Raw genomic sequence first — 16,026 nt, 5'->3', positions numbered from 1 at the left:
TTTGTAATGTTTTTACGTTTGTTCATTTTTTTATAAGACCATTGCCCATATCTAAACAAAAAAGGAAGAATATGAAATTTTAAATTGTATTACAAACAGCTAAACATCATTAGCAATGTGCATTGTGCAGTGATAACTGAAAATGCCAATTTGGGGGTGGTTTCTGATAGGAACTAGGATATAGTTGGTACTTTGGAGAGGAGGGGGGTGGTTAAAAGTAAAAATGCACAATATATACTTTATAAATAACCGGGGAAAACAAAACAATCAAGGGAGATCTGGTACTTTTACGCAAAATCCGTATTCAACTAAATCAATTTTGTTTTTTTGATATAAATCAAAAACGAAAAGCCGTGGATACTTTACATTTTCACCAAACGTTTATATTATTATTTCCTACTCATGGTACCTATAATTTGCTAAATATTTTGACATTTTTTGAACAATTTATATATATTTGAAATATGAAATTTTTATGTATAAATGTCGATAAAAAATGTTTTGCTTGGTTTAAAATGCTTGAAATTTAATATAAGGTTCCCAATAAATTGTTATTATTGCAATTTAAAAAGATTAAAGATACATTAGTATAATTTTTTTTATAAGCATTTGAAGTTAAAAATTTCAAATTTCTTAATTCATTAAAACACGATACAATATTTTTTTATAGTTAAACATTTATTAAATGTTCAATTTTAGATTTTGAGCAGAGCGATGAATGTATTGATTTTACAATAATGTGTTTTTTTAATTTTTCTTTTTTTGTGTCTTTCATCACGTTTTGAGACATTAAAATTGTTTCAATTTTCTTTAACAACATCTTTTCTGATAGGAAAGTGATTATAGTTGGTACTTTGGGGGGTGAACAGTAAAAAATTCCAAATAGTTTTCAAAAGCATCAGGAAAAACAAACAAAAAATTAAGAAAATAGTTTAAACTCATAATGATATTTTTAAATGTAATATTCTGGCAAAATGAATTTTACCTAGGTACTATTGGCTGATACTTAAATTAATTACTTTAATCACAATAATATCATTAAAAATACCAGATACCTAATTTTTTGGAATAATTGAACTTCCTAATCCCGCATTATACAATAGGCCTAGCTACTGTCCCATATCATAAATTAAATTGTGTCTACAACAGAGTGTTGATTGTTATGTACGAACAAATTGTATCACATAAGTACCTTTTTGGCTAAATAATTGATTATATACATAGAGTATAGGTACACGAGCCAAGGCCCAAGGTCAACTTTATTATTAATAATTTATATTATAGTCAAAATAAAAATTCCCAAAGTCGCAGTAAAATTTCACTTGCTGCACATATTAATTTCAATTTTTGCAGTGATATTTAACAACAATATAAATGTGTAGCCATAATAATAATAGTATTAACACCAGTAAATGCCTAATATACATAGTTAAATAATAATTGTTCTTTTAATGAATGTAATTCTTGTAATAATATATGAGTAAGTATACAACATGGTAAGAATATCACACAACTTTTAAAATTTTCGGACTTTAAAACTTTAAAATTTTATCTGACAAAAGTATTTTGTATATCTTATGTTTTACCTTTTACAAACAGCAGTCAGTGAAACCTAGGACTTATTTGATAAATCCTAGGTTCACCGAAATTTGTTCTTTTACCGTCCCCAATCTTTTTTATGGCGTGCCAAATCTGTAATACACCGTTGTTGTGGGGATGAGGGGGGTTTATATTTTTTCGACATATTTATTCTCGGAATATATTAATATCTCGGACACATATATATTTGGAATCGTATGAACTTGGAAAAATATTTTATCAGAATTTGTTCTGATCAAACCGTATTTAGATACTCGGAAAATACTTTGTCGGAAAGCATTCAGTTGTCGAACCGTATTTTTTTTGGAAAATGTATTCTTTCGGAACCGTATATCATAACTCATGATATACAATCCCAACAATTTCCTTGAAATTCCGTTTCCACTGGTATTTATTTTCTAGTCTCTTAAAAATAAAGTTGATGGGAAATATATTTCCGACCAAATATTTTCCATGAAAATCCGTTTCCAGTGGTATTTATTTCTTTCTCTCCTATAAATAAAGTTCATGGGAAATCCATTTCCGACCAAATATATTTCTGATAAAATGCGTTTCTGAAAAATGGGCGTTCCCGAAAAATACATTTCTGACAAAATGAGTTTCCGATAAAATATTTCTCCGGAGAAATACGATTCCTTGCACATATTTTCCAATTTATACGCATCCCCTACTTCCACACCACGGGCCAAATTTTTTATATAGATAATAAAATTGAAGTTGTATAAGAATTATTTTTAGTAATATTAATTATTAAAATCAATAAAAACTAATATATTTTAAAACATGATCTTTGCAGGCTGGAACCGGTCCAAGTTCCGTAGGTTGGAAATCACATGCCATAACATAGTGTACTAAAGCGTGTGGGAAGTTCAAACTTAAAGGACTAAAATCTAAAAGGAAAGAGCATATAGGTCAAGAATGGCACGAGTTCCATGCTTGACACGGGAGAAATTTTCGATGGCACCCGAAAGACTTTCATGTGTTTATACATATTTATAAACCTTGCAAGCAACAGCATATTAGCCATGCAGACATAAAAAATCTTTCAAGCAATATTAAGTAAAATGTTCCTAACAATCAATAAAATTTGATTTTTTTAATAATTTTTTTACATTATTATCATTCATTTTTCATTTATATTTTGTAAAAATTCTCTGTGTTAACAAAATTAATTAGTGGCACGGCTGAATTTTTTTTTAAATTTTGTCATAAATTACTAAATAAATAAATCCTAGTTGCCATCCCTGATATAGATGGAGATCAGGAGAATATTAGGGGGCTTAAATATCTGAGAACAAACAGAGCTGTGGGGAGGAGGGGTTTGCTCCTACACGACCACACCTCTAACATATTCAACAATACAAACAATTTTAACAAAAACAATACATAGGTATATAGGTACCAACATACCTAGACATTTATTACTGAGAGCCCTTGCATCAAATTCCATAGTTCACTTCATAAATCTACAGGTTCATTACATTTAATTTTACACACACTTCCACCACCTCAAAGACGTCTCAAACGCAGTCACCCACACGATCTTATTACCTATAGTTAATTATTATATAAAGTATTTTTATAAATTATATGTCTACTCATATTTTTAACCTTACACTTAATACCTAGTTAATACTATACATTTATAATGTCCAACCAACCTTAAGTAGGTATCACTAATATTGTTATTAGTTAAATATAATTATTAACATGTTAAAATTGTTAAAAAATTAAGATTCTGTAAATATCTGGAGATATAAAACATAGATAGCCCACATAGGCTAGCAATATCTTATTATCTATATATATATAAATTAATGTTTGTGTATGTGACATTTATTCATTCTTAACCATTCATCGTTAAAATGGTGTTAATATATTTTTAAATAACTATAATAACAAATGTATGAGAAACTGTGTATTTAATTTTCAAGTATTTTCACCCAACGAATATTTTTTATCGACATTTAAAGAAAAAAACCTGAAAACAATTCAAAATATGTCTAAAATAACTCAAAAAGAGTCAAAATATTTTGAAAATTTAACCATTTACCTATACAAAATGATAAAATAAACATTTGGTAAAAATTCCAAGTATCTATATTATCGTTTTAGTTACAACAACATTTAAAATCAATTCAGAAGAAATAGTTAATATACGAGTGAGTTGTCGAAAAAATTTTAAGTTCAAACCCTCATAAAAATGTGATTTTATGGTAAAATTTTTTAAAGATATTTAATTGGTTAGAAATTATAATTTAAAAATAAATATTTTCTGCCATGATTACGAGGCAATACATCATTACAATTTTAATTTCAACAGATCATTTAAATATTTATAAATTAATATGATATTTCATTAAATTACACTTATAATGCATTAATGCATATAGCATACCTACTAGGTAGCTAATAATAAAATCACATTAAATAACTAAGATTGCACTACTGCAGTTTAAATTAATTAATTAGTTTATTCAAAAACCTGGATTATTGCTAGAATGCTTGATATCACAAAAATTAAAAGATAAATAAAAAATTGTTAAAATAGTTTGGTACAATTTTTTTTTTATTGGTAAATTTACTTATTTTGATTTTTTCAATACGCTGATTCTGGAAACTATAAATTTCCAAACAATTATTATTTTGAATTTAAAAAAAAATCAAAAATCTTTCATGACTTATCAGTTATCAGATTAGTGAAAATCCCTTGAAATTTCCCAGTTTTTCATATTTTTGAGGTGTGGTGGCTACTACGTGGACTGGCACAAGAATACCATACAAATTTCCCAAACGTTAAACGCGTCTAATAGATGACTAGAAATTATATAATATTATAAAACGAAAAAATACACGTTTATATTGTAAATACTTTTAATATTATAATGTTGTAAAATTCTAAACAAAAATAAGTGGACGTTAAACATTGTCAATAAATTCACAAAGTTTCATAAGTATATGATATATATAAAAGGTATACAGTTATATTATTGTTGTTCTATGTGCTACATAACAATGTTTATCATTATTAGTTATAAATAAAATATAAACGACAACTTAAATAGGTACGTCATTACTGTGCACTAATAAAATATCACTAGATAGGTAGTATAATATGGACGGTACAGATTCACTTAAATTATAAAATGCATATTGCATGGTTTCTAATATATTATGTATACATGGAAAAATAATTAAAAAATATATAATATAAGCAATTAATATTAAATATATTAAATATCTATAAGAATAAAATAGCGAGAACTAATTTACTTTTCGTAAACGCAAGTACAAAAATAAAACAATATACATTATAAAAATATATCAATATTGTAAGGTGTTTGAGAGGACGGATTATATTATTATGTTTATTATGATTATATATATATTTATATACCTAGCGAATTCATGTTTAAATATTTTTTTCAAGGTTCCTACGTATTGTCTGAGGTCTTTGGAAAAAAATTCCCTTTATGAAAATTAATCCATTTTTATGCATCTTAGATGATAATTAATTTTAAATAAAAATGTATAAATATAATACATTAACTATATTATAATAAGTTCTGTATATATGAATGAGTGTTTTTCTTAGGTACCTAGGTATTTCATAAGTCGATTGTAGATTTGTATTATATAATAAAGTTATTCCGATTTTGTTCAAACATAATTTATAGCAATATTTTTTGCTCAAATTTCATTAGCCGAAAACAATTTGTAGGTATGGACACTTATCATTATTATTAGTATTGTTTTGTGTGGTTGCGTGTTCTTATAGCTTACACTTGAACATTTAAAACAAGCATTTTTACAACTTTGAAAACTATTCTTACACTTACATTTTGTAGTATTTATATTAAACACCTCACTTATTGCTACAGAATAGTAAATTAGTAAGAAATCACAATTATGCTATATTAAATAATGGCTGTCATTTATATTTTGAACACAGACGAGAGTTTTTGATTCATTCGTATTATAATAAAAATATTTAATAAATTATTATATATTTATATTATTAATAATATTCCAAGGCACTGCTTCTATATATAATGCGGCTTACTACATTAACCCAAAACATACATATTTTGATATTTTACTTGCATGAACAATGTATTGAGTTTACCGTAATTGGTTTATATTCTTATAAATATATATAATAATCCATCATGATATATTGACCATGATCACAAAAAAATTGATCAAACATTCGAGACGAATTATGGTTATTAACTTAAAACTATACGTTTAAAATGTAGAAAATGTAAAATTGTAAAAAATGTGTTTAAAAAATATAATAATTGAGATTATTACAAGAGCGCGTGCGCGTTAATATTAGATCTATAATTTCTAAATGATACCGTACAACCTCAATAGCAACACGAACGACAGACAGACTGCCGAGTTTTTGCTGGCAGTGTTGGTTAAGAACAGCTCTGGACTACCTGAAAAAAAAAATACACACAAATATTTTAAACAGAAGTTTGACATTATGAGAAATTCTTGTCAGAAACGGTGCCATTGATGCAAGACAAAACAATAAAATCATACTAAGACATAAAAGGCAACGATCAAAACCAGCGTACATCCTCCTATCTTTTCCATTCAAACGAAAGACGAACCCGCAACTTAAAATTAAATATTTAAGTTCGCAATTGCAAGTATATCGTAATAATTAAATAGTATTTATTTATAAACACATGTAAATAAAATTTAGGTACCTACACATTTATCTTGGTACTGACAGGAAGACCATGATTTTAGGAGAAACATATAATCAATAATGTGACGGACATGTGACCAGTTAATATTATAAAACACTTGTCGTTTTACCCGAATAATAGTTCTGAAGACTTGGACAATCGAAATTATTGAGATTTTAAAATATTATGTGCGAATATAATGAATATACCAGTAACATGCCCTCATCAAACTTTATTAATTCTTGAAAGCATGGTAAAAGCGTAAATTCGGGCTAGTACGAGTACTTAAATATTTTTCTAATTTTTAATGAAATTACGTGCCATGTAAATATTTCAGAAATTTAAACGGTTACAGTATACCGTATACGTTTATGCTAATATTGAATAATTTTGAATAGGTAATATCTTTTATTAATCTATATATTATATATAAAAATGGAGCGTGAAAAATGTCGTTACCTCATCAATCGAGAACGGCTGGTCCGATTTGGCTCAAATTTTTTTAAGATGTTCATAATTGCCAGGAGAAGGTTTTTATGAAAGAAAATTTTAAGAAAATCCACCGGAAATGTAGGAAATCTGGATGTAAAAAATACAACAGTGGCGCAACAGTGTATTATAATATATTGGTTGCTATTAGTTAATCGGGCATGTTTGTTAATTTGTATTACTTTTTGTATATATAAATGAATGTTTGTATGTAGATTAGACCTCTGGGAAGAATACAGGCTAATTTAAAAATGATTAAATTTGGTTTTTTTTTATTCATCTGAAATTAGTACGGTTAGGTTAGGATTTTGTATTAATTGATAGTATGAATCCACCATAGGTGGAACACAACAAACTTGGTATAACTTTGATACTTTAGAGTTAAATCATACACTTACGTACAAATAACACGGGGTCGGCGAACTACCCAGGTCGATTGCCTACCTGATAACATTATGCTGCGAATCAGAATTTTTATTCCGGGCAACGGAAAAGTTAAGATAAATTTTGAACACCATAGGTACATCGAATATTAAATGACGAATTGAACAAAGTTCGAGTCATATAGAGTTGGTATACGTTTAACGGGCAGCGAAGTGCACGGGATCAGCTAGTTCAATATAAAATATATGAATATTATTTTGTAATAAAAATAATATTGATTATAAAAATAAATAAAATAATTTTTTCGTACATATGCAATAATAGCACATAACATTATCGAACAGCAAAGTATTGCGACATTACATTATAATATTGACTATGAAGTATAAAAAATATAATAAAAGTCCAGTAATTTATACATGTACAATGTACATACAATACATACGCATGTGTTTTTAATAACATATTAGAATTCCATAATATAATGTATATTATTAATTAAGTAATGCACAACAATCTCCAAATATTACTAAATAATATTACTTGTTCTTTTATACCTACTCTTTATTATTATTAACGATAGCCGACGGCGGATAAACTGCGTGCGGTTAAGAGGACGTGATACTCATGTGATACTCCGTCTTACAAGCATATAGCAAATTGTATGCTAAGAAAAACACGTGTAGCTCCGTTAATTTAAAAATTAGAGTCTAAACTCTAAAGTAAAATATAAAACCTAAAGGTAAGATTATTATCAAGGCAACCTCATAGGCTTTTTATAACATTTTCATTTTTAAGCGAGTTATGAGTACCTGCTTTAGGATGTGCAAACAATTTACAATTTTAAAATACTCATATTTTGCTTTAAAATTAAAATATAATAAAAAGCCATGAGGTTGCCTAGATAATAATCTTACCTTTAAATTTTATAAGACGTCAATTCACTTTAATTTTTAAGCTAACACAACTACACGTGTTCTGCTGAGCGTAGAATTTGCTATGTTACACACTTATAAGACGGAGACCACGCATGCGGGTATTACGTCCTCCTCAACAAGAACCAACTATTTCACCTGCAGAGTTTGGATTTAGTGTTCACTTCGTTTCACCCCATTTCACCGACAAAAAAACAGTTGTATATGAATGTATAACAAATCCCATTTGGCCAAAAAATCCCAGATTTTTACTCAACAGAGGTTGGATGGGTATACACCATCATAATGTGTGAATTAACTCTTACAAAATTCTTACATGCAACCTCGGTTACTAGGATTTAAATTAAAAAGCATGTTAAATTTGAATTCAATGATATAATATTATCGACATTTGAACTTTAAATGAATATAAAAAAAAATCTTGCGTACCTAGGGACCTACTATTTTTAGCACCAAAAATCAAAAATGCACGTTTTTCCCTTACACTTTTAAAGAAAATCGATGTACCATTAAAGCGGGAAGTAAGATATTTCAGATGACATCCAAATGACATAGATAGATACTATAGGTTTTATAATATGATGATAATAATCATTATATATTAAAATCATATATCAAACGTGTTTTAAACAAAATATATGATATACCTTTTTATAGGAAAAAAAACCCAAGCAAAGGTGGGCAAGATAATGAAAATAATTAAGTTAAGTTAAGAGAACACAATATCAATAAGTTAAAAGTTAACAGTTCACAAATCATAAATTTAACTCGATAAGTTAAAAGTTAATATGGAAATAATATTAATCTACTTTTTTTAATTAGTATGTAGATAACACTAAGAGTGAATGCGTTCTTTATAATTTCCCAAATTATAATAAAAAATGTTATTGAACTTTCAACGTAATGTATAGTGTAAATGTACCTATTTTACTATACATGATTATTAAATATTTAAACTATACCAACATATCCCAATTAATAATTTAACAAATATTAATTATTTTATTTCAAATAGCAATTTAAGGTCATATAATATTATGCCTATCTAATCTACTAAAATATATCTATTTACACAATGCATATTGTAATTTATACATTGCACAGCTATGTCGTAGGAATAATGATACCATTGGTAATTATAAATTATAAAAGTAAATTAATATGATTTTTAGTACATAATTATTAATTATATTAAATAGACTTTTAAGGCTTATGCATTGCTACCGAACAAAAGTACAGCAACTTATTCGAGATTATTTAAAGTGATAAAAGAAGCGGCTCTAAGAAAAGGTTTAGTATTTAGCCCGAATATGTCAAATGACTTTGAAATTGGTATGATTCAATGGCGTATTTAGAATTTATTTTAGGGGGGAAATATAGTGGCGAGGTGGGTTTCGGCAAGACGGGTTTTCGGTGAGATAGCATTCGGACCTAAATCGTTCACAAATGATGAAAATTGAAAAATTGAATATGATTTAGGAATTTTTAAAATATAATGTTTGCTTACTTTTAAATTTTTATTGTTTTGAAATCGTGATTTGTTTTAAAAAAACATATTTTTGTATTTCACATATCTATTGTGAAATAACTTATAAAATGGTAGGTTTAATTATTTACAGTTAGAAAAAATATTATATATTTTACGTTGTGTTTAAATTATGTTCAAAAAATGTAATTATGACATTTCTGATTTAAAATTTCAATAATAAGTTGAAGAGGTAAAAAGTATTCAAATTATAACAGTTGTCAGTTGTTATTATTTACGCTGCAGTGCCGAGCAATTATTGGGGTAACCTGGAGTAATCTGGCAATCATATTTGGTGCTCCTATTCAAAATGAGATTTGATATAATTTCTAGAAAAGGCAAATATTTTACAAACATTATTTAAACCTTTACCTAAATGTCTCGCTGTAACAGTTTTATCATTGCAGTATGAACCCTGGGTTATTCATGCCATCATTTTGTATATTATACATTGTTCATAATTAATGAACAAATACATTTTTTAACTGTACAAATAATTTTTAAAATTTGAAATCACCTTTATATTTTTAATATAATAATTTCTAAATATAAATAAACAAATAAGCAAATTGTTAAATAAGTTATGTAAAAATTAGACTTGTTCAATTTATATTCCTGGTAACTTCATCTTCAACATATAATATTGATCGAGCTGATAGTTTTTTGTTGGCTAATAATAATGAATATAAATAGTTGTTATATTTTAGTATAGATTAGTACAAATACCTTTCTCACTTGCATGAGAATATGGCATTCAAATTAATATTTTTAAAGCAATTTAAATCTCCGACATTAGGGAATGTTGTGATTAAGTAAGCATTATTTATTGAGGTATGTTCGTATGTTGTGCTTCGTTAGAAAAGTTATTTTTTAATTCAACGATTTTCTCTCCAAATTCTACTTCCAAGTTAATAGTTCGTTTAAGCTAATGTCGATGGCACATTATGATTATTGGTGATTCGAAATGACGGTTAAAAGCGTGATTAAAAGGATCCCACACTTGCATGTCTTGTCTAAGACTAACGTACAAGTGTACAACCTTAAAAACGTACAAACTATAAGGTGTTATCTATGTAATAGTAACTGTGCGTACAAAATCTAAAATTTACGTTCAACAGAACCAATTTTGTGTTATTCAATTTAATATTAGAGTGAGTTTACACATACGATAAAACTTAAAGAGAAAACAACCTTCTGTGTTTTATAATACATCAAATTTTAAGCGAGTAATGACTTATGAGTTATGTGTACGTAAAATATAAAATATTGATGTATAAGTATGTTAGACAGATACAACACATGCGGACATGGCATCCTCTTAAGACTATATGTTTTCTCTCTCTGACCCACGTGTAACATACCATATTTTACGTTCACAATAATGATTTTAACCATATTAATTTATCGAATTAGAGTGAAATTATCTCATATAAAATTTAAAGTTAAGAATATTATCTAGGGCATCTCATAGTAGTTTTATTATACTTAAATTTTAAAGCTAGTTATAAGTATTTTAAAATTGTAAATTGTTAGTACATCTTAAAAAACTTATAACTCGTTTTAAAATTAAAATATAATAAAACGCCTATGAGAGGTCCTAGATAATAATCTTACCTTTAAGTTTTATTAGAGGTCTTTTCAATTTAATTTGAGAAAATAATAAGGTTTATTTATTATTTTGAACGTAAAATATGGTATGTTGGCATGTTGCGCTTGGGTCAGAGAGAGATAACAAATACTACGCTGACATCCTCTTAATAATAATCATAACGAATAGCTACAAATTAGACAATCTTGTGCGGTCGAATTTAACGTGTAAAGCAGCCCTACCCCTACGGCTTAAAATCATCAAAAACCAAAATACTTGAGAAAAAAAAGTCAGCAGCGCCATTGTGTTGAAACGTGCGAAACGAGAAGCGAAAATAATATTCCAATCAAACAAATATGGAAACATTTAAAAATCAAAACAATGATTTAAGATTTATCTAGTATAGGCTCGTGATTCGCACTGAGCACAAATATTGAAAAATGCATTCATCATTTTTTAATCGCTCTGATTAGGCATACCGTAAAATATGCGAAAGACAAAATTACGATAACGGACGGATTAATAAATTAGTAATGTTATAGATTTGTTTTTATCTAATACAGAACTCAAACGTAATTGTAATTGGCTAAAAATTTCAGTAAAATGGAATTAGGTATACATAAATACAAATTTAATGATCGTATATCAAATTAAATTACTTGCCCTGTATAATATAACAACAAATAAAATACATGCAAAGATATAACTTGAACAATAATATTCTAGGTTTGGAGGAGTACACAATTATCCACACATGCGAAATTATTTTATTTCATTACCATAATATTATGTTACTTACATATTGTGATAAATAGAAGAGTAAGCTTGTATTGTTCAGCATACATACATAAATATTTTTATTTATTTATATAATATGCTACACACATAAGTAACTTACTTTCGCTATTAAGTAAAACTTCCTGTAATTATACATTATTAAAATTAAACCAATTGTGCAAACATATGGTTTGGCATTCCAAGTGCCTATTTATGTACTATAGTTACACATATTATAATGTAACACACAAGACAGTAGATTACTAACTGGTGCTATGAAAATTCTATTAGATTTACAACAAAATCAAATTAATTTTAATTTAATTTTCTATAACAACAGAACAAAATTAAATTAATTTGTATTCTATTCTCTACACAGGTGTACTAAGTTTTTATTAAAAAGAAATACCATAATAACTAAATTAGTCCTAAACATTTAAAAATACCAGTATTATATAATATACCTAAGCATAATGAAAATAAAGTATAAACATTTTAACTATTAGAAATTGCAAATTAAATATTACGAGTAGAAACAGAGGTTTTTGATATAGTCAACACAATTCAGGGAATGTACCTACTGATTAATTGACAGTGGAAATAATTAAATTGATCATACAAATTGTGTACTAAAATTGTATATAAATAAAAATATAGATGTAAGGATAGATATATAATAGTAATTAAATCTTACCCATTTGGAAAGTTTTAGCAGGTGATGACATCCGTCCATCTCCACCATTAGAGTATGCCAACACTCGAAGCTTGTACACTTTGCCGGGTGTTAACTTAGTTATGTGGGCTTCTAATGTGTTCCCAATTTCAATAATTGTATCATTTGCAGTACTCATATCTTGATCGGATTCCCAAACCCGCACCTATCAATTCACATTATGTAAAACAAAGATTATATAAACTGTATTGGTTTTATTGAAATACAAACCTTATAGCCTTTGATTGGTTCTTCTTCAAGTGTTGGTTGTACATATCGCCAAGTTACTTGTATAGTATCTGGATTTAAGCCATTAATTAGAACAGATGATGGTGGCTTTTGAGGTGCTTTTCTGTATGTTCGTTCTGTAAAAATAATATATATAGTTTTTGTCACTGTTTGAATAATGACTCAAATCATTAAGGTAAAAAATTTATTTTATATTATTTTATTTTATTTTTATCAAACAGTACTATTTAATAAGCTATGTTAAATTACATTTTAGATTCTGAGAGGAACGAAGAATGTATTGATTTTACAATGATGTTTGTTTTTTTTATTTTTTTTTTTTTTTTGTGTCATCACCTTTTAGGACAGAAAAAGCGCTTGGATTTTCTTCAACAGTATTTTTTCTGATAGAAAAGTGAATCTAGTTGGTACTTTGAGAGGGTCAAAAGTAAAATTTTTCAAGTAGTTTTCAAAAGCGCCGTGAAAAACAAAAGAAAAATTAACGAAAAAAGGGAATTTTTACGCAAAATCGATTTTTCATAAAATCGACTTGGGTGTTTGTTGTAACTTTGAAACAAATGACCGTAGATACATGAAATGTTCAATGGTTGTTTGTATTTCCATTTTCTATACATGATAACATTTTTAAAATATTTTGATTTGTTTTGAACTGTTTAGGGATATTTTTAGTTTCAAATTTTATTAATTTTTGTTTCTATGAATGTCAATAAAACTTTATTTGTTGAGTAAAAACTAAAAATACTTGTAAATTTAATACAAGGCTCCTACTATATTGTTACAATGAAATTTAAATAACATTAAGAATCCTTAGTCACAGTTTTTTTTTATTAGCATTTAAAGTTCAAAAATTGAAAAAATATGAAAAAATCACGAAAATTTGCAAATTATTTTGAATTAAGAATTCGTAAAAATTTTTTTTTTAAATCTAAGATTTAAAAATGTAATACGAGATTCCTTATAAGATCATCTACCTTTATAAAAAAAAAAAATGTCTATAAGAAAGTCAAATTAAATTTTTATGAGCGTTTAAAATTCAAATTTTTACAACATTGGATATTCACTCGATTTCTCATGTAGCGATTTTCTTATTTTGTTGTAATTTAAAAACGAATTACTATAGATACATGAAAATTTTACTGAATGTTTATTTTATCAAATCTTATACTTGATAAAAATTTCAAAATATTTTGACTTGTTAACGAACAATTTCATATATCTATTTTTTATTTTTTTTTTTCTCTGAATATTAATAAAGTATTATCTGTTGGGCCAAAAAGTGTAAAAATTTAACGAAATGCTCCTGATATATGTTACAATATCAGTGAAAAATATTAAAAATACATAGGCACAATTTTTTTTTTATAAGCATTTAAAGATCGAATTTTGACAAAATTTATCAAATTTTAATTTGAATAATTATTTTGTAGTTAAAAATTTATAAAATGTTCAACTTTTGTATCTAAGAATTGAAAATTTAAAACAAGATTCCACGTAAGTAATTAATTCTGTCACCAAAAAATCTAAAAAATACATTTACACAGTTTATTTTTATAGTCATTTTAAGTACAAATTTGGACGAAATTACATATTAAAAACCTAGAATAACTATTTTAGTTATTTTGTTGTGATTGTATAATATTATTCGTGGATACTTGAAACTTCTAAAGTATACTATTATATATCTATGATAGTATCACGGTTTGTTGTTGATGTATAACGTGTTAAAACTTAAAAGTACCTAATAGGTATTGTGATATGATTAATTTGGAATTTATTATAGGTACTTATTAAAGGTAATTTTTTTTTTTTTAATACCATAAACTATATAATATTATGTCTTATACCTAGACTGACATACCGTCTCCGCTCAGAATCATTTTTCTTATACAATGATATTATATCATTGGATTCAAATTTAATACCATCCATTATACAGTGACCCACTTGTAACCTACTGTACAGCAGAGCGAAATCCACTTACCCGCCTTTTTAATTTTTAAAAAAAGTTTCTGAACACCTATGTATTGTGTTATACATTTTTATATATTATTTATATATTATTTTTTGTAGAAAATAATAATATGATAAAAAGAATTATATCGTTTTTATGTCTCTAACGATTAGTATTTTTTGAATATTACAAAAAAATAACTAAAGTTATTAAGGAAAAATCGTTTATTTTCGTTTATGTAGGTATTCAAGTTCGTTACGACTTCAAATGCTTAATAAAAATCCCAAAGTAGTTTTGATATTTTTCATACTATTTTTACCGAGAAATATAAATAATAAAATATATATAGCTTAAAAAAAAAACCACAAAATATTTCAAAAATATTGTCGTATTAATGTCGTAAAATAGTGTTAAGTAAATATTTTCGTTTTCCTGCAAGTTTTTTCAATTATTGAGAAATGACATTTTTTTTTTTTTTGACCACGTAATTTAATTTATTTAATTCATTTAAACCAAATTTAATGAAATTGATTACCAGCCTCAATAATTACCCTCAATGTTAAAGGTTGTAGAGAAACTTCAAGGAGACGCAAAATATACATGAAAACAAAAATAAAACAAACATCATTATAAAACAAATAATATAGGTACTCCTCGCATCACTCCGGTTTTAAAATACATTCACAATGAATGATATAAATATAATAATATATTAAATTCTTACGTTATTGTATCATCTAAAAGATAAATATAAACGATTTTATTTATATTTTAACTTGATATTTAACAAAAAAACGCAAGTATTTATAATAACAAAAATTACTAACATATACAAGTATCGGAATTTTTTTTTATTCACCAATTCCTCGCAATGAGGGTCCATTATTTATTTTGAGTACTTCAATTGACAAATACTTTCATGTTATAAAGAAAGTAAACCAAGCAAACAATTTATTATAATATTTCACTACGAAAATTACTACCAATTACAGTACTTAAGTGTCTTTTTTAAATACACTATTACACTTTATTCATGAGTATATAAGATATATGTTTTTTTAGTGATGTGCAATATTACTTACAACAACTAAATTATCTATAATATATTTCCGAA

The 16,026-nt window shown here is 26.3% G+C and overlaps 1 protein-coding gene across 1 annotated transcript in view; it reads right to left on the bottom strand.

The window, feature by feature from the left end:
- Positions 1 to 4,464: 4,464 nt before the first annotated feature.
- LOC115033156 (contactin-like) overlaps positions 4,465 to 16,026 on the bottom strand; it is a 24,406-nt gene continuing 12,844 nt past the window's right edge. The window contains exons 2-4 of the mRNA XM_029485241.1: positions 12,944 to 13,107; positions 12,695 to 12,878; positions 4,465 to 6,044 (exon numbers count right to left, since the gene is read on the bottom strand). Coding sequence (XP_029341101.1) covers positions 5,950 to 6,044; positions 12,695 to 12,878; positions 12,944 to 13,107 — 443 coding nt within the window. The 3' untranslated portion in view covers positions 4,465 to 5,949. The remainder of the gene's footprint in view (positions 6,045 to 12,694; positions 12,879 to 12,943; positions 13,108 to 16,026) is intronic.

The sequence above is a fragment of the Acyrthosiphon pisum genome, chromosome X (genome assembly GCF_005508785.2).
Source record: "Acyrthosiphon pisum isolate AL4f chromosome X, pea_aphid_22Mar2018_4r6ur, whole genome shotgun sequence".
Classification (NCBI taxonomy): domain Eukaryota; kingdom Metazoa; phylum Arthropoda; class Insecta; order Hemiptera; family Aphididae; genus Acyrthosiphon; species Acyrthosiphon pisum.
This window is presented reverse-complemented; position numbering and strand designations above follow the sequence as displayed.